The 24943-nt window shown below is 43.9% G+C and overlaps 1 protein-coding gene across 1 annotated transcript in view; it reads left to right on the top strand.

Annotated features, from left to right (window-relative positions):
• Positions 1-24943, top strand: part of LOC124019736 (sodium/potassium/calcium exchanger 1-like) — a 46497-nt gene that overhangs the window by 5717 nt on the left and 15837 nt on the right. The window contains exon 4 of the mRNA XM_046335157.1: positions 14771-14879. Within this exon, the coding sequence (XP_046191113.1) occupies positions 14771-14879 (109 nt within the window). The remainder of the gene's footprint in view (positions 1-14770; positions 14880-24943) is intronic.

Below are 24943 nucleotides of genomic sequence, written 5' to 3'. Positions count from 1 at the left end.
ACCCAGGACCCAGACCCTCTCTGGTCCAGTCCATGAGAGACAATACCACCCAGGACCCAGACCCTCTCTGGTCCAGTCCATGACCACCCAGGACCCAGACCCTCTCTGTTCCAGTCCATGAGAGACAATACCACCCAGGACCCAGACCCTCTCTGATCCAGTCCTTGAGAGACAATACCACCCAGGACCCAGACCCTCTCTGGTCCAGTCCATGAGAGACAATACCACCCAGGACCCAGACCCTCTCTGGTCCAGTCCATGAGAGACAATACCACCCAGGACCCAGACCCTCTCTGGTCCAGTCCATGAGAGACAATACCACCCAGGACCCAGACCCTCTCAGGTCCAGTCCATGAGAGACAATACCACCCAGGACCCAGACCCTCTCTGGTCCAGTCCATGAGAGACAATACCACCCAGGACCCAGACCCTCTCTGGTCCAGTCCATGAGAGACAATACCACCCAGGACCCAGACCCTCTCTGGTCCAGTCCATGAGAGACAATACCACCCAGGACCCAGACCCTCTCTGGTCCAGTCCATGAGAGACAATACCACCCAGGACCCAGACCCTCTCTGGTCCAGTCCATGAGAGACATGGAATGGTTGATTCACTGGACTGTCATCAGAGCCTGTGTTTATCCATCCAGCCCTTTGGACAGGTCAAAGAGTGTGTGTGTGTGTGTGTGTGTGTGTGTGTGTGTGTGTGTGTGTGTGTGTGTGTGTGTGTGTGTGTGTGTGTGTGTGTGTGTGTGTGTGTGTGTGTGTGTGTGTGTGTGTGTGTGTGTGCGCGTGTGTGTGTGTGTGTGAGAGTGAGAGTGTGTGTGTGTGTGAGTGTGTGTGTGTGAGAGTGTGTGTGTGAGAGTGAGAGTGTGTGTGTGGCAGCCAGACTCGGCAGCCTTTGATGATTGGGACTGAATCCCTGAAAGGATCCCAGGTGTCAGAGCCCAGCGTAGGGGAACATGGGTCAGAGGGAGGACAGGACGGGACCGGGGGGGGGGGGGGGGGGGGGTGATGTAATGCTGATGAGATGTAAAGTAATGTCAGCCATCAGTTTGTCATTGTCACACTGGAGGAGTGTATTATTCAGCTAAATCACACACCTGGTGCCAGTCACCGTGTATCTCTAGTCAGTCATCTGAATATCAATTCTCTGTGTTTCATTGTATATTCTCTTTGGCAGACAAAGCTGTAGCAGGGAATCATTGTCCAAACCAGTAGAAACAAATAGCACCCTACCCACTTCAACGCCACAGGAGGTTGGTGGCTCCTTAATTGGGGAGGACGGGCTCGTGGTAACGGCTGGAGTCAGTAGAATGGTATCAAATACATTCAATTAAAAAACATAAAAAATATATATTTTTGCTTTATTTAACCAGGAAAAGCACATTGAGAACCAGAGTCTCCTTTTGTCCAAGGGAGACCAGGCCAAGAAGACAATAGCAATCAATACATGACATCATTAAAACATACAACAACACATGACATCATTAAAACATACAACACAATACATGACATCATTAAAACATACAACAACACAATACATGACATCATTCAAACATACAACAACACAATACATGACATCATTAAAACATACAACACAATACATGACATCATTAAAACATACAACACAATACATGACATCATTAAAACATACAACACAATACATGACATCATTAAAACATACAACAACACAATACATGACATCATTAAAACATACAACACAATACATGACATCATTAAAACATACAACAATACATGACATCATTAAAACATACAACAACACAATACATGACATCATTAAAACATACAACAATACATGACATCATTAAAACATACAACAATACATGACATCATTAAAACATACAACACAATACATGACATCATTAAAACATACAACACAATACATGACATCATTAAAACATACAACAACACAATACATGACATCATTAAAACATACAACAATACATGACATCATTAAAACATACAACAATACATGACATCATTAAAACATACAACACAATACATGACATCATTAAAACATACAACACAATACATGACATCATTAAAACATACAACACAATACATGACATCATTAAAACATACAACAACACAATACATGACATCATTAAAACATACAACAATACATGACATCATTAAAACATACAACAATACATGACATCATTAAAACATACAACACAATACATGACATCATTAAAACATACAACACAATACATGACATCATTAAAACATACAATACAATACATGACATCATTAAAACATACAACACAATACATGACATCATTAAAACATACAACACAACACAATACATGACATCATTAAAACATACAACACAATACATGACATCATTAAAACATACAACACAATACATGACATCATTAAAACATACAATACAATACATGACATCATTAAAACATACAACACAACACAATACATGACATCATTAAAACATACAACAATACATGACATCATTAAAACATACAACACAATACAATACATGACATCATTAAAACATACAACAATACATGACATCATTAAAACATACAACACAATACATGACATCATTAAAATATACAACACAATACATGACATCATTAAAACATACAACACAATACATGACATCATTAAAACATACAACACAATACATGACATCATTAAAACATACAACAATACATGACATCATTAAAACATACAACAATACATGACATCATTAAAACATACAACACAATACAATACATGACATCATTAAAACATACAACACAATACATGACATCATTAAAACATACAACACAATACATGACATCATTAAAACATACAACACAATACATGACATCATTAAAACATACAACACAATACATGACATCATTAAAACATACAATACAATACATGACATCATTAAAACATACAACAATACATGACATCATTAAAACATACAACACAATACAATACATGACATCATTAAAACATACAACAATACATGACATCATTAAAACATACAACACAATACATGACATCATTAAAATATACAACACAATACATGACATCATTAAAACATACAACAACACAATACATGACATCATTAAAACATACAACACAATACAATACATGACATCATTAAAACATACAACAATACATGACATCATTAAAACATACAACACAATACATGACATCATTAAAATATACAACACAATACATGACATCATTAAAACATACAACACAATACATGACATCATTAAAACATACAACAATACATGACATCATTAAAACATACAACACAATACAATACATGACATCATTAAAACATACAACAATACATGACATCATTAAAACATACAACAATACATGACATCATTAAAACATACAACACAATACATGACATCATTAAAACATACAACAATACATGACATCATTAAAACATACAACACAATACATGACATCATTAAAATATACAACACAATACATGACATCATTAAAACATACAACACAATACATGACATCATTAAAACATACAACACAATACAATACATGACATCATTAAAACATACAACAATACATGACATCATTAAAACATACAACACAATACATGACATCATTAAAACATACAACAACACAATACATGACATCATTAAAACATACAACAATACATGACATCATTAAAACATACAACACAATACATGACATCATTAAAACATACAACACAACACAATACATGACATCATTAAAACATACAACAATACATGACATCATTAAAATATACAACACAACACATGACATCATTAAAATATACAACAATACAACAACACGATCCAGCCTGGTTAGGAGCCGTTCCATCAGGACACTGATGAACACACAGGACACTGATGAACAGACACTGATGAACACACAGGACACTGATGAACACACAGGACACTGATGAACACACAGGACACTGATGAACACACAGGACACTGATGAACACACAGGACACTGATGAACACACAGACACTGATGGTCACACAGGACACTGATGGTCACACAGCATACCCTTCTTCAGTTGTCAAAGCTTCATTTGTAGCCTACATGTTACGTTATGCTAAATTATAGCGTTTGTTTGTCAATGGCCCTCGACAACAGACTACCAACCAGCTAACACAGACAGACAGACAGACAGACAGACAGACAGACAGACAGACAGACAGACAGACAGACAGACAGACAGACAGACAGACAGACAGACAGACAGACAGACAGACAGACAGACAGACAGACAGACATTCCCCTGGGTTGTGAGCCCCCTGGAGGTCGCCCTCATGGAATCAAGAATTTGAATACTAGAATGGTGATGAATCTTCTTATGATGCGATAAAGGTCAGCCATTTTGGTCAGGGAGATGGTCCACCCTTCCCAGTGCTATGATAAAATATTGTGTAAAATAATGAATGTGAAGAATGTACCTGCGTTGTATGTTGTTAGCTAGCTAGCCAATTTTAGAAGAATGTACCTGCGTTGTATGTTGTTAGCTAGCTAGCCAGTTTTAGAAGAATGTACCTGCATTGTATGTTGTAGTGGGTTCGATCCCCGGGACCACCCATACGTAGAATGTATGCACACATGACTGTAAGTCGCTTTGGATAAAAGCGTCTGCTAAATGGCATATATTATTATTATTATTATTGTTAGCTAGCTAGCCAGTTTTAGAAGAATGTACCTGCATTGTATGTTGTTAGCTAGCTAGCCAGTTTTAGAAGAATGTACCTGCATTGTATGTTGTTAGCTAGCTAGCCAGTTTTAGAAGAATGTACCTGCATTGTATGTTGTTAGCTAGCTAGCCAGTTTTAGAAGAATGTACCTGCGTTGTATGTTGTTAGCTTGCTTGCTAGTTTTAGAAGAATGATTCTATACGTTTTTCCAAATTAACTGCCAATATGCCAAACAATGCAGAATCCACAAGTGTACACACTCAAATCACACATGATCTCAGCCTCATTGCAAAATGTGTAGAATAGCATGTGATTATCTATAAAACTGCACATTTATCTCTCTGTTCCATGGCAATATGTGTAGAATTGCAGGAAATTAGCTTTAAAACAGCAACATTTTCTCTCAATCCTCAGGCAAAATGTGTAAAATAGCAGGAGATTATTTTTCTCTTTGCCCCAAGTTAGTGGTTTTCCCGGGGCTTTCTCAGAGCCCTGCAACAATGCAGTACACCACTACTCACAATACACCCTCCAACACACCAACACACACCCTCCAACACACCAACACACACACTCCAACACACCAACACACACACTCCAACACACCAACACACACCAACACACACACTTCAACACACCAACACACACCCTCCAACACACCAACACACACCCTCCAACACACCAACACACACACTCCAACACACCAACACACACCCTCCAACACACCAACACACACACTCCAACACACCCTCCAGCACACCAACACACACCCTCCAGCATACCAACACACACCCTCCAACACACCAACACACACCCTCCAACACACCAACACACACCCTCCAACACACCAACACACACACTCCAACACACCCTCCAACACACCAACACACACACTCCAACACACCAACACACAGACTCCAACACACCAACACACACCAACACACACACTTCAACACACCAACACACACCCTCCAACACACCAACACACACCCTCCAACACACCAACACACACACTCCAACACACCAACACACACCCTCCAACACACCAACACACACACTCCAACACACCCTCCAGCACACCAACACACACCCTCCAGCATACCAACACACACCCTCCAACACACCAACACACACCCTCCAACACACCAACACACACCCTCCAACACACCAACACACACCCTCCAACACACACCCTCCAACACACCAACACACACCCTCCAACACACCAACACACACCCTCCAACACACCAACACACACACTCCAACACACCAACACACACCCTCCAACACACCAACACACACCCTCCAACACACCAACACACACCCTCCAACACACCAACACACACACTACAACACACCAACACACCAACACACACACTCCAACACACCCTCCAGCACACCAACACACACCCTCCAACACACCAACACACACACTCCAACACACCAACACACACACTCCAACACACCAACACACACCCTCCAACACACCAACACACACCCTCCAACACACCAACACACACCCTCCAACACACCAACACACACACTCCAACACACCAACACACACCCTCCAGCTTACCAACACACACCTCCACCACCACAACACACACCCTCCAACACACCAATACACACCCTCCAACACACACCCTCCAACACACCAACACACACCCTCCAACACACCAACCAACACACACCCTCCAACACACACCCTCCAACACACCAACACACACACTCCAACACACCAACACACACCCTCCAGCATACCAACACACACCCTCCAACACACCAACACACACCCTCCAACACACCAACACACACCCTCCAACACACACCCTCCAACACACCAACACACACCCTCCAACACACCAACACACACTACTACAACACACACTACAACACACACTACTACAACACACACTACAACAACACGCACTACAACACAACACTCCTGCAATCAGGTGCTGATGAGTGTGGAAGCGTTGCACTAAATGAATGTCTTGGGTCAATTGGGACATTTGACAGCCCTTCACATCTAGGCTGATGGATATCCGAATGGCTCCCTACTCTCTATAAGGCCCTGGTCTAAAGTAGTGCACTATTAATGGAATTGGGTGCCATTTGGGACCTAGAGATTCACCCCTGCTGGTCCTGGTTGTCTTAAGTCATCTGTAAAGCATCTGGGTTGTCTTAAGTCATTCTGTAAAGCATCTGGGTTGTCTTAAGTCATTCTGTAAAGCATCTGGGTTGTCTTAAGTCATTCTGTAAAGCATCTGGGTTGTCTTAAGTGATTCTGTAAAGCATCTGGGTTGTCTTAAGTCATTCTGTAAAGCATCTGGGTTGTCTTAAGTCATTCTGTAAAGCATCTGGGTTGTCTTAAGTCATTCTGTAAAGCATCTGGGTGTCTTTAAGTCATTCTGTAAAGCATCTGGGTTGTCTTAAGTCATTCTGTAAAGCATCTGTCTCTTAAGGTTCTGTTGTCTTAAGTCATTCTGTAAACCATCTGGGTTGTCTTAAGTCATTCTGTAAAGCATCTGGGTTGTCTTAAGTCATTCTGTAAAGCATCTGGGTTGTCTTAAGTCATTCTGTAAAGCATCTGGGTTGTCTTAAGTCATTCTGTAAAGCATCTGGGTCTTTTCATTTTTTTAAGTCAGCAGAGAAATGGTTGTCTTAATATGATTTATATTCTGCTCTGTCATTTTGAATATGATTTATATGCTCGTACAGGTTGCGTCCCAAATTGCAATAGGGTGTCAACTGGACAATAGAGGACGATATTGTCACTCCTATTTGCCATATCTTCAATGTAATCCTACTAGAAAGTGTGTGCCCTCAGGGCTGGAGGAAGCTAAAGTCATTCCCCTACCCATGAATAGAAACACCTACTAATTCAAGGGTTTTTCTTTACATTTGCTATTTTCTACATTGTAGAATAATAGTGAAGACCTCAAAACTATGAAATAACACATATGGAATCATTCTTCAAATAGCCACCCTTTGCCTTGATGACAGCTTTGCACACTCTTGGCATTCTCTCAACCAGCTTCATGAGGTAGTCACCTGGAATCCATTTGAATTAACAGGTGTGCCTTCTTAAAACTTAATTTGTGGAATTTCTTTAGTTCTTAATGAGTTTGAGTCAATCAGTTGTGTTGTGACAAGGTACGGGTGGTATACAGAAGATAGCCCTATTTTGTAAAAGACCAAGTTCATATTATGGCAACAACAGCTCAAATAAGCAAAGAGAAACGCCAGTCCATCATTACTTTAAGACTCTTTCAAGTTTCTTCAAGTGCAGTCGCAAAATCCATCAAGTGCTATGATGAAACTGGCTCTCATGAGAACCGCCACAGGAAAGGAAGACACAGAGTTACCTCCGCTGCGTAGGATAAATTCATTAGAGTTACCAGCCTCAGCAATAGCAGCCTAAATAAATGCTTCACAGAGTTCAAGTAACAGATACATCTCAACATCAACTGTTCAGAGAAGACTGTGTGAATCAGGCCTTCAAGGTACATTTGCTGCAAAGAAACCACTACTAAAGGACACCAATAAGAAGAAGTGACCTGCTTGGGCCAAGAAACACGAGCAATGGACATTAGACCGGTGGAAATCTGTCCTTTGTACTGGAGTCCAAACTGGAGATTTTTGGTTCCAACCGCCGTGTCTTTGTGAGACGCGGTGTGAGTGAACAGATGATCTCCGCATGTGTATTTCCCACCGTGAAGCATGGAGGAGGAGGTGTGATGGTGTGGGCGTGCTTTGCTGGTTATACTGTCTATGACTTATTTACAATTCAAGGCACACTTAACCAGCATGTCTACCACAGCATTCTCTAGCGGTACGTCATCCCATCTGGTTTGGGCTTAGTGGGACTATCATTTGTTTTTCAACAGGACAATGACCCAACACACCTCCAGGCTGTGTAAGGGCTATATTACCGAAAAGGAGAGATGACCTCAGATGACCTGGCCTCCACAATCCCCCGACCTCAACCAAATTGTGATGGTTTGGGATGAGTCGGACCACAGAGTGAAGGAAAGCAGCCAACGAGTGTTCAGCATATGTGGGAACTTTTTTCCAACTCTGTGGGAAAAGCATTCCAGGTGAAGCCGGTTGAGAGAATGCTAAGAGTGTGCAAAGCTGACATCAAGGGAAAGGGAAACTTTGAAGAATCTCAAATATATTTAGATTTGTTTAACACTTTTTTGGTTACTACATGATTCCATATGTGTTTTTTCATAGTTTTGATGTCTTCACTATTATTCTACAATGTAGAAAATAGTTTAAAAAATATATATATAATATTTAAATAACTTGAATAAGTAAGAGTTCTAAAACATTTGACCGGTAGTGTATGTTCTTCCTCACTTCATCTAACCAAGACCTCTGCCCAAATTCCTCACTCCTCCCCAACTCACAGCTTGTTGACTTATACCAGACTGTGTCTCTTCCTCCTCCCATAGGATCCCTGATGACTAAAAATAACATATCCTGACTTAATGTAAACGTTCTACATTCCCATCTCTCCCTCAGTGACATGAATAATTTAAAGTTTAGAAATCAGAACCTATCAACACATACGTTGTAATATTGTTGTATGGTGGTGTAATACATTATGTATTGTAGATACATAGTGATGTTATAATGTTATATGATGTACTGTTTAATCTTTAGTTTTATGTGTGATGTAAGTGCTTTAATGTGTTTGGACCCCAGGAAGAGTAGCTGCTTCCTTGGCAACAGCTAATGGGGATCCATAATAAACCCCAGGAAGAGTAGCTGCTGCCTTGGCAACAGCTAATGGGGATCCATAATAAACCCCAGGAAGAGTAGCTGCTTCCTTGGCAACAGCTAATGGGGATCCATAATAAACCCCAGGAAGAGTAGCTGCTGCCTTGGCAACAGCTAATGGGGATCCATAATAAACCCCAGGAAGAGTAGCTGCTTCCTTGGCAACAGCTAATGGGGATCCATAATAAACCCCAGGAAGAGTAGCTGCTGCCTTGGCAACAGCTAATGGGGATCCATAATAAACCCCAGGAAGAGTAGCTGCTTCCTTGGCAACAGCTAATGGGGATCCATAATAAACCCCAGGAAGAGTAGCTGCTTCCTTGGCAACAGCTAATGGGGATCCATAATAAACCCCGGGAAGAGTAGCTGCTTCCTTGGTAACAGCTAATGGGGATCCATAATAAAAAACCCGGGAAGAGTAGCTGCTTCCTTGGCAACAGCTAATGGGGATCCGTAATAAACCCCAGGAAGAGTAGCTGCTTCCTTGACAGGAACTAATGGGGATCCATAATAAACCCCAGGAAGAGTATCTGCTGCCTTGACAGGAACTAATGGGGATCCATAATAAACCCCAGGAAGAGTATCTGCTGCCTTGACAGGAACTAATGGGGATCCATAATAAACCCCAGGAAGAGTATCTGCTGCCTTGACAGGAACTAATGGGGATCCATAATAAACCCCAGGAAGAGTAGCTGCTTCCTTGGCAACAGCTAATGGGGATCCATAATAAACCCCAGGAAGAGTAGCTGCTGCCTTGGCAACAGCTAATGGGGATCCATAATAAACCCCAGGAAGAGTAGCTGCTGCCTTGACAGGAACTAATGGGGATCCATAATAAACCCCAGGAAGAGTATCTGCTGCCTTGACAGGAACTAATGGGGATCCATAATAAACCCCAGGAAGAGTAGCTGCTGCCTTGGCAACAGCTAATGGGGATCCATAATAAATACAAATTGTGATGCATCCAGTGTCTCTTGACTGGTATGATGGTGGGTGTTGGTGTGGGATTGCTAAGAAAATGACATGCAAATGCACGGTTTATACTGTTGTAGGCAACTCAAAGAACCCCAGTAGGTATATTTGAACCTTTAAATCAGGACTAAGGTACTTGAAGTAGTGTATCCAGGGTGCTACCATCGGTACGTTTGAACCTGGTCCTTCTGTAGCTCAGTTGGTAGAGCATGGTTCTTGTAACGCCAGGGTAGTGGGTTCGATCCCCGGGACCACCCATACGTAGAATGTATGCACACATGACTGTAAGTCGCTTTGGATAAAAGCGTCTGCTAAATGGCATATATATATATATTCTCCAACATATATATATAAGTAGTGTATCCAGGGTGCTACCATCGGTACGTTTGAACCTATAAGGACTAAGGTACTTGTAGTAGTGTGTCCAGGGTGCTACCATCGGTACGTTTGAACCTATAAGGACTAAGGTACTAAGGTACTTGAAGTAGTGTATCCAGGGTGCTACCATCGGTACTTTTGAACCTATAAGGACTAAGGTACTTGTAGTAGTGTGTCCAGGGTGCTACCATCGGTACTTTTGAACCTATCAGGACTAAGGTACTTGTAGTAGTGTGTCCAGGGTGCTACCATCGGTACTTTTGAACCTATCAGGACTAAGGTACTTGTAGTAGTGTGTCCAGGGTGCCAGGGTGCTACCATCGGTACTTTTGAACCTATCAACAAATAAGTACAGGTAACTGCCAGAATAATGGAAACACTTGATGAGGGATATCAAGTATATTGAAAGCAGATGCTTCCACACAGGTGTGGTCCTGAGTTAGTTAAGCAATTAACATCCCATAATGCTTAGGGTCATGTATAAAAATGCTGGGCAGACCATTATTTTGGCCACCATGGTGGCTATGCCCCCATAGGATGACGATGCCCCCATCCACAGAGCACGAGTGGCCACTGAATGGTTTGATGAGCATGAAAACGATGTAAACCATATGCCATGGCCATCTCAGTCACCAGATCTCAACCCAATTGAACACTTACAGTGCATTCGGATAGTATTCAGACCCATTGACTTTTTACACATTTTGTTACGTTACAGCCTTACTCTAAAATGGATTCAATAGTTTTTTCCCCCTCATCAATCTACACACAATGCCACATAATGACATCACAATACCACATAATGACATCACAATACCACATAATGACATTACAATACACCATAATGACATCACAATACCACAAAATGACATAGCAAAAACTGTTTTTTAGAAATGTTAGTATTCAGACCCTTTACTCAGTACTTTGTTGAAGCACCTTTGGCAGCGATTACAGCCTCGAGTCTTCTTGGGTATGACACTACAAGCTTGGTACACCTATATTTGGGGATTTTCTCCCATTCTTCTCTGCTGATCCTCTCAAGCTCTATCAGGTGGATGCACAGCTATTTTCAGGTCTCTCCAGAGATGTTCGATCGGGTTCAAGTCCAGGCTCTGGCTGGGCCACTCAATGACATTCAGAGACTTGTCCCGAAGCCACTCCTGCATTGTCTTATCTGTGTGCTTAGGGACATTGTCCTGTTGGAAGGTGAACCTTCACCCCAGTCTGAGGTCCTGAGTGCTCTGGAGCAGGTTTTCATCAAGGATCTCTCTGTACTTTGCTCCGTTCATCTTTCCCTCGATCTTGACTAGTCTCCCAGTCCCTGCCGCTGAAAAACATCCCCACAGCATGATGTTGCCACCACCATGCTTCACCTTAGTGATGCTGCCACCACCATGCTTCACCGTAGGGATGGTGCCAAGTTTCCTCCAGACGTGACGCTTGGTATTCAGGCCAAAGAGTTCAAACTGGCTTTCATCAGACCAGAGAATCTTGTTACTCATGATCTGAGTCCTTTAGGTGTCTTTTGGCAAACTCCAAGCGGGCTGTCATGTGCCTTTTACTGAGGGTTGGCTTCCGTCTGGCCACTCTAGCATAAAGGCCTGATTGGTGGAGTGCTGCAGAGATGGTTGTCCTCCTGGAAGGTTCTACCATCTCCACAGAGGAACACTGGAGCTCTGTCAGAGTGACCAAGGCCCTTCTCACCCCGGTTGCTTAGTTTGGCCAGGCGGTCAGCTCTAGGAAGAGTCTTGGTGGTTCCAAACTTCTTCCATTTAAGAATGATGGAGGCCACTGTGTTCTTGGGGACCTTCAATGCTGCAGACATTTTTTGGTAACCTTCCCTAGTTCTGTGCTTCGACACAATCCTGTCTCTGAGCTCTACGGACAATTCCTTCGACCTCAATGGCTTGATTTTTTCTCTGACATGCACTGTCAACTGTGGAACCTTATATAGACTGGTGTGTGCCTTTCCAAATAATGTCCAATCAATTGAATTTACCACAGGTGGACTTCAATCAAGTTGTAGAAACATCTCAAGGATGATCAATGGAAACAAGATGCACCTGAGCTCAATTTGGAGTCTGGTAGCAAAGGGTCTGAACACTTTCTGTTCAGTTATTTCAGTTTTTTATTTTTTTAAATAAATTTGACAATATTTCTAAAAACCTAGGGTTTTGTGTGTAGATTGAGGAAAATGTTTTATTTAATCAATTTTAGAATAAGGCTGTAATGTAACAAAATGTGGGAAAAGTCAAGGGGTCTGAATACTTATTTTTATTTATTTAAGTAGGCAAGTCAGTTAAGAACAAATTCTTATTTACAATTCAAATTCTTATCTTATTAAATTCAAACCCTCTCCTAACCCCGGAAGACGCAGGGCCAATTGTGCTCCACCCTTTGGGACTCCCGATCTCGACTGGTTGTGATACAGCCCCGGATCGAACCCGGGTCTGTAGTGACGCCCCTAAGCACTGCAGTGCCTTAGACCGCTGCACCACTCGGGAATGCACTGTGTGGGAGATTCTGGAGTGGGTCCTGAGACAGTGTATTCCAACCACCACCAACAAAACACCAATATGGAATTTCTGGTGGAAGAATGATGTCACATCCCTCCAATAGAATGATGTCACATCCCTCCAATAGAATGATGTCACATCCCTCCAATAGAATGATGTCACATCCCTCCAATAGAATGATGTCACATCCCTCCAATAGAATGATGTCTCATCCCTCCAATAGAATGATGTCTCATCCCTCCAATAGAATGATGTCACATCCCTCCAATAGAATGATGTCACATCCCTCCAAATAGAATGATGTCACATCCCTCCAATAGAATGATGTCACATCCCTCCAATAGACTTCCAGACACCTGTAGAATCTATGCCATTGAAGCTGTTCTGGCTCAACTCCCTATTAAAACACTTTATGTTGCTGTTCTCCTTTATTTTGGCAGTTACTTGTTCTCACTAATATAATTGTTGTTATATATTTTTCCTTTATTTAACTAGGAAAGTCAGTTAAGAACAAATTATTGTTTCCAATGACAGCCTAGGAACAGTGGGTTTAACTGCCTTGTTCAGGGGCAGAATGACAGATTTGTACCTTGTCAGCTCGGGGATTTGAACTTGCAACCTTTCGGTTACTAGTCCAACATTCTAACCACTAGGCTAATCCTGTTTTTGGCAGATCCTGTCTTCAGTAGACATCCATTATGCATCCTCTACCCAGCTGGGCAAATGTTGGCATGGGATTTCATAAAGGTTGTTCTGGTTGAAACAACATATTTTTTTCTGGACTACAAAAACAGACACCAAACCCTTCCTTTTTTACAATCGGAATACGACCTAACCATGTAAAAGCCATTCAGTATATTTAGCCCACTGGAGTAGTTCTTTAACAGTCTGCCTTTTCTCCTCTCTCTGGTTCTTATTGTGAACGTGTACTAAAGTATTCCTGTATTTACAGCAGAACAGTGGACATCCACCACCTGATCCACCTCAAAACAATGTTTCACCAGAACCCAAACCACAACCCCAAGACTCACCCCAGAAGAGAGACAGAGAAAAACTCAAGGTCTCAACACTCTTTAATTGTGATGTCATGATCAGGGGTCCTGTGTAGCTCAGTTGGTAGAGCATGGCGCTTGTAACGCCAGGGTAGTGGGTTCGATCCCCGGGACCACCCATACGTAGAATGTATGCACACATGACTGTAAGTCGCTTTGGATAAAAGCGTCTGCTAAATGGCATATATTATTATATTATTATATATTAGGTTGTGTACTGATTGTAAAATAGTTTTTATTTTTGTATTTTTTTTAGATGTCATTTAAGTGACCAGCAAAAAGAGGTCTTTACCTGAATGTAACCTGGCGTGATCTGCCGTGGCTTCAACCCTGTGTGTGTGTGTGGTGTGTTTGTTATGTGCCAGGTGAAGCCCACTCTCCAGAGAGGAGGCAGTAATGCGTCTCTCCACAACAGCACCAACAGAAACACCATCTTCCAGCTGATGATCCACACACTGGACCCACTGGGAGAAGGTACTGGACTTTATATCAATCTTTATTATTACAGGGACCGCTATGGTCCTAATCTATGGTCCTAATCTATGGTTAGAGTCTATGGTCCTAATCTATGGTTCGAGTCTATGGTCCTAATCTATGGTTTCGAGTCTATGGTCCTAATCTATGGTTCTAATTTATGGTCCTAATCTATGGTCCTAATCTATGGTTAGAGTCTATGGTCCTAATCTATGGTTCGAATCTATGGTCCTAATCTACGGTTCGAGTCTATGGTCCTAATCTATGGTTTCGAGTCTATGATCCTAATCTATGGTCCTAATCTATGGTCCTAATCTATGGTCCTAATCTATGGTGCAAATCTATGGTGCGAATCTATGGTCCTATACTATGGCCCTATACTATGGTCCTAATCTATGGTCCTAATCTATGGTCCTAATCTATGGTCCTAATCTATGGTCCTAATCTATGGTCCTAATCTATGGTCCTATACTATGGCCCTATACTATGGTCCTAATCTATGGTCCTAATCTATGGTCCTTATCTATGGTCCTAATCTATGGTCCTAATCTATGGTCCTAATCTATGCTCCTAATCTATGGTGCGAATCTATGGTCCTATACTATGGCCCTATACTATGGTCCTAATCTATGGTCCTAATCTATTGTCCTTCCTGTACAGTACCAGGGACCAGGAACATATGCCTCCTGGGAGGAGCTACTGAACCATGTATTATATCTATTCAAAGACTGTTAGCATCACCTTCAGCATCAGATTGTTAGCATCACCTTCAGCATCAGACTGTTAGCTTCACAGCAACATCAGATTGTTAGCTTCACAGCAGCATCAGACTGTTAGCTTCACAGCAGCATCAGACTGTTAGCTTCACAGCAGCATCAGACTGTTAGCTTCACAGCAGCATCAGACTGTTAGCTTCACAGCAGCATCAGACTGTTAGCATCACCTTCAGCATCAGACTGTTAGCATCACCTTCAGCATCAGACTGTTAGCTTCACAGCAGCATCAGACTGTTAGCTTCACAGCAGCATCAGACCGTTAGCTTCACAGCAGCATCAGACTGTTAGCATCACCTTCAGCATCAGACTGTTAGCATCACCTTCAGCATCAGACTGTTAGCTTCACAGCAGCATCAGACTGTTAGCTTCACAGCAGCATCAGACTGTTAGCTTCACAGCAGCATCAGACTGTTAGCTTCACAGCAGCATCAGACCGTTAGCTTCACCTTCAGCATCAGACTGTTAGCCTCAAAGCAGCATCAGACTGTTAGCTTCACAGCAACATCAGACTGTTAGCTTCACCTTCAGCATCAGAATGTTAGCATCACCTTCAGCATCAGACTGTTAGCTTCACCTTCAGTATCAGACTGTTAGCTTCACCTTCAGCATCAGACTGTTAGCTTCACCTTCAGCATCAGACTGTTAGCATCACCTTCAGCATCAGACTGTTAGCTTCACAGCAGCATCAGACTGTTAGCATCACCTTCAGCATCAGACTGTTAGCATCACAGCAGCATCAGACTGTTAGCTTCACAGCAACATCAGATTGTTAGCTTCACAGCAGCATCAGACTGTTAGCTTCACAGCAGCATCAGACCGTTAGCTTCACAGCAGCATCAGACTGTTAGCTTCACAGCAGCATCAGACCGTTAGCTTCACAGCAGCATCAGACCGTTAGCTCAATGACACACACATCCAGTACAACAGAGACCTCAGACAGTGCTATTGGGATAAAGAGATTGGTCGGCATCAGACTGCTGGCTCTTATCCAGCATTAGCCTGTATTGAAAGCTGATTAAGGATGAGAGCTGGGAGGGAGGAGGCTGCATGGGGACAGGTCTGGCTGCCTGGTCAGCCTGTTCAGTGAAGGTCACTCCAGTAGATCAGAACAGTCACGTCCCTGTAATCCAGGAACACAGGTGGACTTGACCTCTGCTCTTCACTTCTCACACAGCATCTCTAGTGTAAGGTAGCACCAAGGTGTTGAGAGGCTTTTGGACCAGGTCTCCCCCAGGACCAGGTTTGGAGAGCGCTGCTCTAATGGGCTACTCCACACCACAGCTCTGGGTCTCCCCAGGACCAGGTTTGGAGAGAGCTGCTCTAATGGGCTACTCCACACCATCAGCTCTGGCTCTCCCAGGACCAGGTTTGGAGAGCGCTGCTCTAATAGGCTACTCCACACCACAGCTCTGGGTCTCCCCCAGGACCAGGTTTGGAGAGCGCTGCTCTAATGGGCTACTCCACGAGCTCTGGGTCTCTCCCCCAGGACCAGGTTTGGAGAGCGCTGCTCTAATAGGCTACTCCACACCACAGCTCTGGGTCTCTTCAGGACCAGGTTTGGAGAGCTGCTCTAATGGGCTACTCACGTAACAGCTCTGGATGCCAGGGGACTTGGGGATCTGGTAAATACAGAGGCTGACTGAATGTCTCTCCAACAGAGATCCTATTAAACGAGTTCTAATATGTAATTCTATGGTGTCTTCCATCGTCCCCTTATTCCAGAGACAGGCTTTAGCAGAGATGTTAGAGGCCCTGGTCAGAGGAGAGTTAGACAAGGTAAGAGGGATGTCAACATGTCACCTTCTCCTCATGTTGTCACCCTGTACTGTCACTTCATGCCAGCCCTGAGTATCTCTTCACCTTCTGTCTACTATCTATCACAACAACTTCCATTGTCCTACTGAGAGTTACTGAGAATCTCTTCACCTTCTGTCTACTATCTATCACTCCAACTTCCATTGTCCTACTGAGAGTTACTGAGTATCTCTTCACCTTCTGTCTACTATCTATCACTCCAAAATAGACGTTTTCATCTCAACTGTATCTCACTCTTCCCTAGAAGAGGATACTAGTATTCATGCCTGCTCAGCTCATTTTCAGTCAATATTATGAAGGAAGTGGTTATGTTTTGTTTGTGTGGTACAGTAACTTTTGTTGTGTCTATGGCTCCGCTCATATTCCGTCATACATTACTCTCCACGAGGCAGCGTGTGGATATGTTGTGTCTCCGTGGTAACTGGTCATATTCCATCATACATTACTCTCACGAGGCAGCGTGTCATATGTTGTGTCTCCGTGGTAACTGGTCATATTCCATCATACATTACTCTCCACGAGGCAGCGTGTGGATATGTTGTGTCTCCGTGGTAACTGGTCATATTCCATCATACATTACTCTCCACGAGGCAGCGTGTGGATATGTTGTGTCTCCGTGGTAACTGGTCATATTCCATCCTACATTACTCTCCACGAGGCAGCGTGTGGATATGTTGTGTCTCCGTGGTAACTGGTCATATTCCATCATACATTACTTCACGAGGCAGCGTGTGGATATGTTGTGTCTCCGTGGTAACTGGTCATATTCCATCATACATTACTCTCCACGAGGCAGCGTGTGGATATGTTGTGTCTCCGTGGTAACTGGTCATATTCATCAGATTACTCTCCACGAGGCAGCGTCAGGATATGTTGTGTCTCCGTGGTAACTGGTCATATTCCATCATACATTACTTCCACGAGGCAGCGTGTGGATATGTTGTGTCTCCGTGGTAACTGGTCATATTCCATCATACATTACTCTCCACGAGGCAGCGTGTGGATATGTTGTGTCTCCGTGGTAACTGGTCATATTCCATCCTACATTACTTCCACGAGGCAGCGTGTGGATATGTTGTGTCTCCGTGGTAACTGGTCATATTCCATCATACATTACTCTCACGAGGCAGCGTGTGGATATGTTGTGTCTCCGTGGTAACTGGTCATATTCCATCATACATTACTTCACGAGGCAGCGTGTGGATATGTTGTGTCTCCGTGGTAACTGGTCATATTCCGTCATACATTACTCTCCACGAGGCAGCGTGTGGATATGTTGTGTCTCCGTGGTAACTGGTCATATTCCATCATACATTACTCTCCACGAGGCAGCGTGTGGATATGTTGTGTCTCCGTGGTAACTGGTCATATTCCATCATACATTACTCTCCACGAGGCAGCGTGTGGATATGTTGTGTCTCCGTGGTAACTGGTCATATTCCATCATACATTACTCTCCACGAGGCAGCGTGTGGATATGTTGTGTCTCCGTGGTAACTGGTCATATTCCATCATACATTACTCTCACGAGGCAGCGTGTGGATATGTTGTGTCTCCGTGGTAACTGGTCATATTCCATCATACATTACTCTCACGAGGCAGCGTGTGGATATGTTGTGTCTCCGTGGTAACTGGTCATATTCCATCATACATTACTCTCACGAGGCAGCGTGTGGATATGTTGTGTCTCCGTGGTAACTGGTCATATTCCATCATACATTACTCTCCACGAGGCAGCGTGTGGATATGTTGTGTCTCCGTGGTAACTGGTCATATTCCGTCATACATTACTCTCCACGAGGCAGCGTGTGGATATGTTGTGTCTCCGTGGTAACTGGTCATATTCCATCATACATTACTCTCCACGAGGCAGCGTGTGGATATGTTGTGTCTCCGTGGTAACTGGTCATATCATCATACATTACTCTCCACGAGGCAGCGTGTGGATATGTTGTGTCTCCGTGGTAACTGGTCATATTCCATCATACATTACTCTCCACGAGGCAGCGTGTGGATATGTTGTGTCTCCGTGGTAACTGGTCATATTCCATCATACATTACTCTCCACGAGGCAGCGTGTGGATATGTTGTGTCTCCGTGGTAACTGGTCATATTCCGTCATACATTACTCTCCACGAGGCAGCGTGTGGATATGTTGTGTCTCCGTGGTAACTGGTCATATTCCATCATACATTACTCTCCACGAGGCAGCGTGTGGATATGTTGTGTCTCCGTGGTAACTGGTCATATTCCGTCATACATTACTCTCCACGAGGCAGCGTGTGGATATGTTGTGTCTCCGTGGTAACTGGTCATATTCCATCATACATTACTCTCCACAAGGCGGCGTGTGGATATGTTGTGTCTCCGTGGTAACTGGTCATATTCCATCATACATTACTCTCCACGAGGCAGCGTGTGGATATGTTGTGTCTCCGTGGTAACTGGTCATATTCCATCATACATTACTCTCCACGAGGCAGCGTGTGGATATGTTGTGTCTCCGTGGTAACTGGTCATATTCCATCATACATTACTCTCCACGAGGCAGCGTGTGGATATGTTGTGTCTCTGTGGTAACTGGTCATATTCCATCATACATTACTCTCCACGAGGCAGCGTGTGGATATGTTGTGTCTCCGTGGTAACTGGTCATATTCCATCATACATTACTCTCCACGAGGCAGCGTGTGGATATGTTGTGTCTCCGTGGTAACTGGTCATATTCCATCATACATTACTCTCCACGAGGCAGCGTGTGGATATGTTGTGTCTCCGTGGTAACTGGTCATATTCCATCATACATTACTCTCACGAGGCAGCGTGTGGATATGTTGTGTCTCCGTGGTAACTGGTCATATTCCATCATACATTACTCTCACGAGGCAGCGTGTGGATATGTTGTGTCTCTGTGGTAACTGGTCATATTCCATCATACATTACTCTCCACGAGGCAGCGTGTGGATATGTTGTGTCTCCGTGGTAACTGGTCATATTCCATCATACATTACTCTCCACGAGGCAGCGTGTGGATATGTTGTGTCTCCGTGGTAACTGGTCATATTCCATCATACATTACTCTCCACGAGGCAGCGTGTGGATATGTTGTGTCTCCGTGGTAACTGGTCATATTCCATCATACATTACTCTCCACGAGGCAGCGTGTGGATATGTTGTGTCTCCGTGGTAACTGGTCATATTCCGTCATACATTACTCTCCACGAGGCAGCGTGTGGATATGTTGTGTCTCCGTGGTAACTGGTCATATTCCATCATACATTACTCTCCACGAGGCAGCGTGTGGATATGTTGTGTCTCCGTGGTAACTGGTCATATTCCATCATACATTACTCTCCACGAGGCAGCGTGTGGATATGTTGTGTCTCCGTGGTAACTGGTCATATTCCATCATACATTACTCTCCACGAGGCAGCGTGTGGATATGTTGTGTCTCCGTGGTAACTGGTCATATTCCATCATACATTACTCTCCACGAGGCAGCGTGTGGATATGTTGTGTCTCCGTGGTAACTGGTCATATTCCATCATACATTACTCTCCACGAGGCAGCGTGTGGATATGTTGTGTCTCCGTGGTAACTGGTCATATTCCATCATACATTACTCTCCACGAGGCAGCGTGTGGATATGTTGTGTCTCCGTGGTAACTGGTCATATTCCATCATACATTACTCTCCACGAGGCAGCGTGTGGATATGTTGTGTCTCCGTGGTAACTGGTCATATTCCATCATACATTACTCTCCACGAGGCAGCGTGTGGATATGTTGTGTCTCCGTGGTAACTGGTCATATTCCATCATACATTACTCTCCACGGGCAGCGTGTGGATATGTTATGTCTCCGTGGTAACTGGTCATATTCCATCATACATTACTTCCACGAGGCAGCGTGTGGATATGTTGTGTCTCCGTGGTAACTGGTCATATTCCATCCTACATTACTCTCCACGAGGCAGCGTGTGGATATGTTGTGTCTCCGTGGTAACTGGTCATATTCCGTCATACATTACTCTCACGAGGCAGCGTGTGGATATGTTGTGTCTCCGTGGTAACTGGTCATATTCCATCATACATTACTCTCCACGAGGCAGCGTGTGGATATGTTGTGTCTCCGTGGTAACTGGTCATATTCCATCATACATTACTCTCCACGATACAGCGTGTGGATATGTTGTGTCTCCGTGGTAACTGGTCATATTCCATCATACATTACTCTCCACGAGGCAGCGTGTGGATATGTTGTGTCTCCGTGGTAACTGGTCATATTCCATCATACATTACTCTCCACGAGGCAGCGTGTGGATATGTTGTGTCTCCGTGGTAACTGGTCATATTCCATCATACATTACTCTCCACGAGGCAGCGTGTGGATATGTTGTGTCTCCGTGGTAACTGGTCATATTCCATCATACATTACTCTCCACGAGGCAGCGTGTGGATATGTTGTGTCTCCGTGGTAACTGGTCATATTCCGTCATACATTACTCTCCACGAGGCAGCGTGTGGATATGTTGTGTCTCCGTGGTAACTGGTCATATTCCATCATACATTACTTCCACGAGGCAGCGTGTGGATATGTTGTGTCTCCGTGGTAACTGGTCATATTCCATCATACATTACTTCCACGAGGCAGCGTGTGGATATGTTGTGTCTCCGTGGTAACTGGTCATATTCCAAACATTACCAAGGCAGCGTGTGGATATGATGTCTCCGTGGTAACTGGTCATAGACCATCATACATTACTCTCACGAGTCAGCGTGTGGATATGTTGTGTCTCAGACTGCAACTGGTCATATTCCATCATACATTACTCTCCACAGAGGCAGCGTGTGGATATGTTGTGTCTCCGTGGTAACTGGTCATTTTACCTGCCTATCTCTGCCAATTAGAAACAACAACCTTTAATGGGGAGGTCAGGACAGAGGTGTCGGTGCAGAGGAAAGGTAAGGCCAACGTTATCTGGTGAGGTTTAGTGCTTGATTTGGTTAGATCCAGAATGTTCTCTAACGTTCTGTATACACGGTGCGTTGGGTTTGATGTTGTCGTTATGTTCTGTGAATGTTAACGTTAACGTTCTGTATACACGTTGCAGGGTTGATGTTTGTTCCAACTGACTTACATTTACATTTTACATTTAAGTCATTTAGCAGACGCTCTCCAGAGCCTACAAATTGTGAGATCCATGACCTCCAGTGTGAGATCCACTTTACAATAGTGCATCTAAAACTTTTAAGGGGGGTGAGAAGATCCCTATCCTAGGTATTCCTTAAAGAGTGGGATGTCCTGGAAGGTGGTGGACTTGCCTAGTTACATGGTTATGATCCAAAACTATCCCTGTAGATGTACAAGTACTTTTTATAGTGTTTCCACAATTTCAGGTCATTGTAGCTCTTTGAGGCATGCAAACATGCCAACCTGTTGTTGATGAGATCCAGTCACAGACATGAGATCCATCAGCTGTAGGTGGTAATCCTCAATGTCCAGACTGCATTGAGGTGAGATCCAGCACCTAGCGGGATGGTGACAGCAGGACCACAGCAGACCTACAGGTGAGATCCATACCTATAGGTGAGATCCATACCTACAGGTGAGGTCCAGGCCTATAGGTGAGATCCAGACCTACAGGTGAGATCCATACCTACAGGTGAGGTCCAGGCCTATAGGTGAGATCCAGACCTACAGGTGAGATCCAGACCTACAGGTGAGATCCATACCTACAGGTGAGATCCAGGCCTATAGGTGAGATCCAGACCTACAGGTGAGATCCAGACCTATAGGTGAGATCCAGACCTATAGGTGAGATCCAGACCTATAGGTGAGATCCAGACCTACAGGTGAGATCCATACCTATAGGTGAGATCCATACCTATAGGTGAGATCCATACCTACAGGTGAGATCCAGGCCTATAGGTGAGATCCATACCTATAGGTGAGATCCATACCTACAGGTGAGATCCATACATACAGGTGAGATCCATACCTATAGGTGAGATCCATACCTACAGGTGCGATCCATACCTACAGGTGAGATCCATACCTATAGGTGAGATCCATACCTACAGGTGCGATCCATACCTACAGGTGAGATCCATACCTATAGGTGAGATCCATACCTATAGGTGAGATCCATACCTATAGGTGAGATCCATACCTATAGGTGAGATCCATACCTATAGGTGAGATCCATACCTATAGGTGAGATCCATACCTACAGGTGAGATCCATACCTACAGGTGAGATCCATACCTACAGGTGAGATCCATACCTACAGGTGAGATCCATACCTATAGGTGAGATCCAGGCCTACAGGTGAGATCCAGACCTATAGGAGAGATCCATACCTATAGGTGAGATCCATACCTACAGGTGAGATCCAGGCCTATAGGTGAGATCCAGACCTATAGGTGAGATCCAGACCGACAGGTGAGATTCATACCTATAGGTGAGATCCATACCTATAGGTGAGATCCATACCTACAGGTGAGGTCCAGGTCTATAGGTGAGATCCATACCTACAGGTGAGATCCATACCTACAGGTGAGATCCATACCTATAGGTGAGATCCATACCTATAGGTGAGATCCATACCTACAGGTGAGATCCATACCTACAGGTGAGATCCATACCTACAGGTGAGATCCATACCTACAGGTGAGATCCATACCTATAGGTGAGATCCATACCTACAGGTGAGATCCATACCTATAGGTGAGATCCAGGCCTACAGGTGAGATCCAGACCTATAGGAGAGATCCATACCTATAGGTGAGATCCAGGCCTATAGGTGAGATCCATACCTACAGGTGAGATCCAGGCCTATAGGTGAGATCCAGGCCTATAGGTGATATCCAGGACTATAGGTGAGATCCAGACCTATAGGTGAGATCCAGACCTACAGGTGAGATCCAGACCTATAGGAGAGATCCAGACCTATAGGTGAGATCCAGACCTAGTGGGGTGTGTTGGTGTGACTCCTAGTGTGGTTTGTTAGTGTGACTCCTAGTGGGGTGTGTTGGTATGACTCCTAGTGGGGTGTGTTGGTGTGACTCCTAGTGTGGTGTGTTGGTGTGACTCCTAGTGTGGTTTGTTGGTGTGACTCCTAGTGGGGTGTGTTGGTGTGACTCCTAGTGGGGTGTGTTGATATGACTCCTAGTGGGGTGTGTTGGTGTGACTCCTAGTGGGGTGTGTTGGTGTGACTCCTAGTGGGGTGTGATGGTGTGACTCCTAGTGGGGTGTGACTCCTAGTGGGGTGTGTTGGTGTGACTCCTAGTGGGGTCTGTTGGTGTGACTCCTAGTGGGGTGTGTTGGTGTGACTCCTAGTGGGGTGTGACTCCTAGTGTTGGGTGTTGGTGTGACTCCTAGTGTGGTGTGTTGGTGTGACTCCTAGTGTGGTCTGTTGGTGTGACTCCTAGTGTGGTGTGTTGGTGTGACTCCTAGTGTGGTTTGTTGATGT

Source organism: Oncorhynchus gorbuscha, unplaced genomic scaffold (assembly GCF_021184085.1).
Source record: "Oncorhynchus gorbuscha isolate QuinsamMale2020 ecotype Even-year unplaced genomic scaffold, OgorEven_v1.0 Un_scaffold_662, whole genome shotgun sequence".
Lineage (NCBI taxonomy): Eukaryota > Metazoa > Chordata > Actinopteri > Salmoniformes > Salmonidae > Oncorhynchus > Oncorhynchus gorbuscha.
The sequence above is the reverse complement of the archived record's forward strand: the minus strand, read 5'-3'. Positions and strand labels throughout refer to the sequence as shown.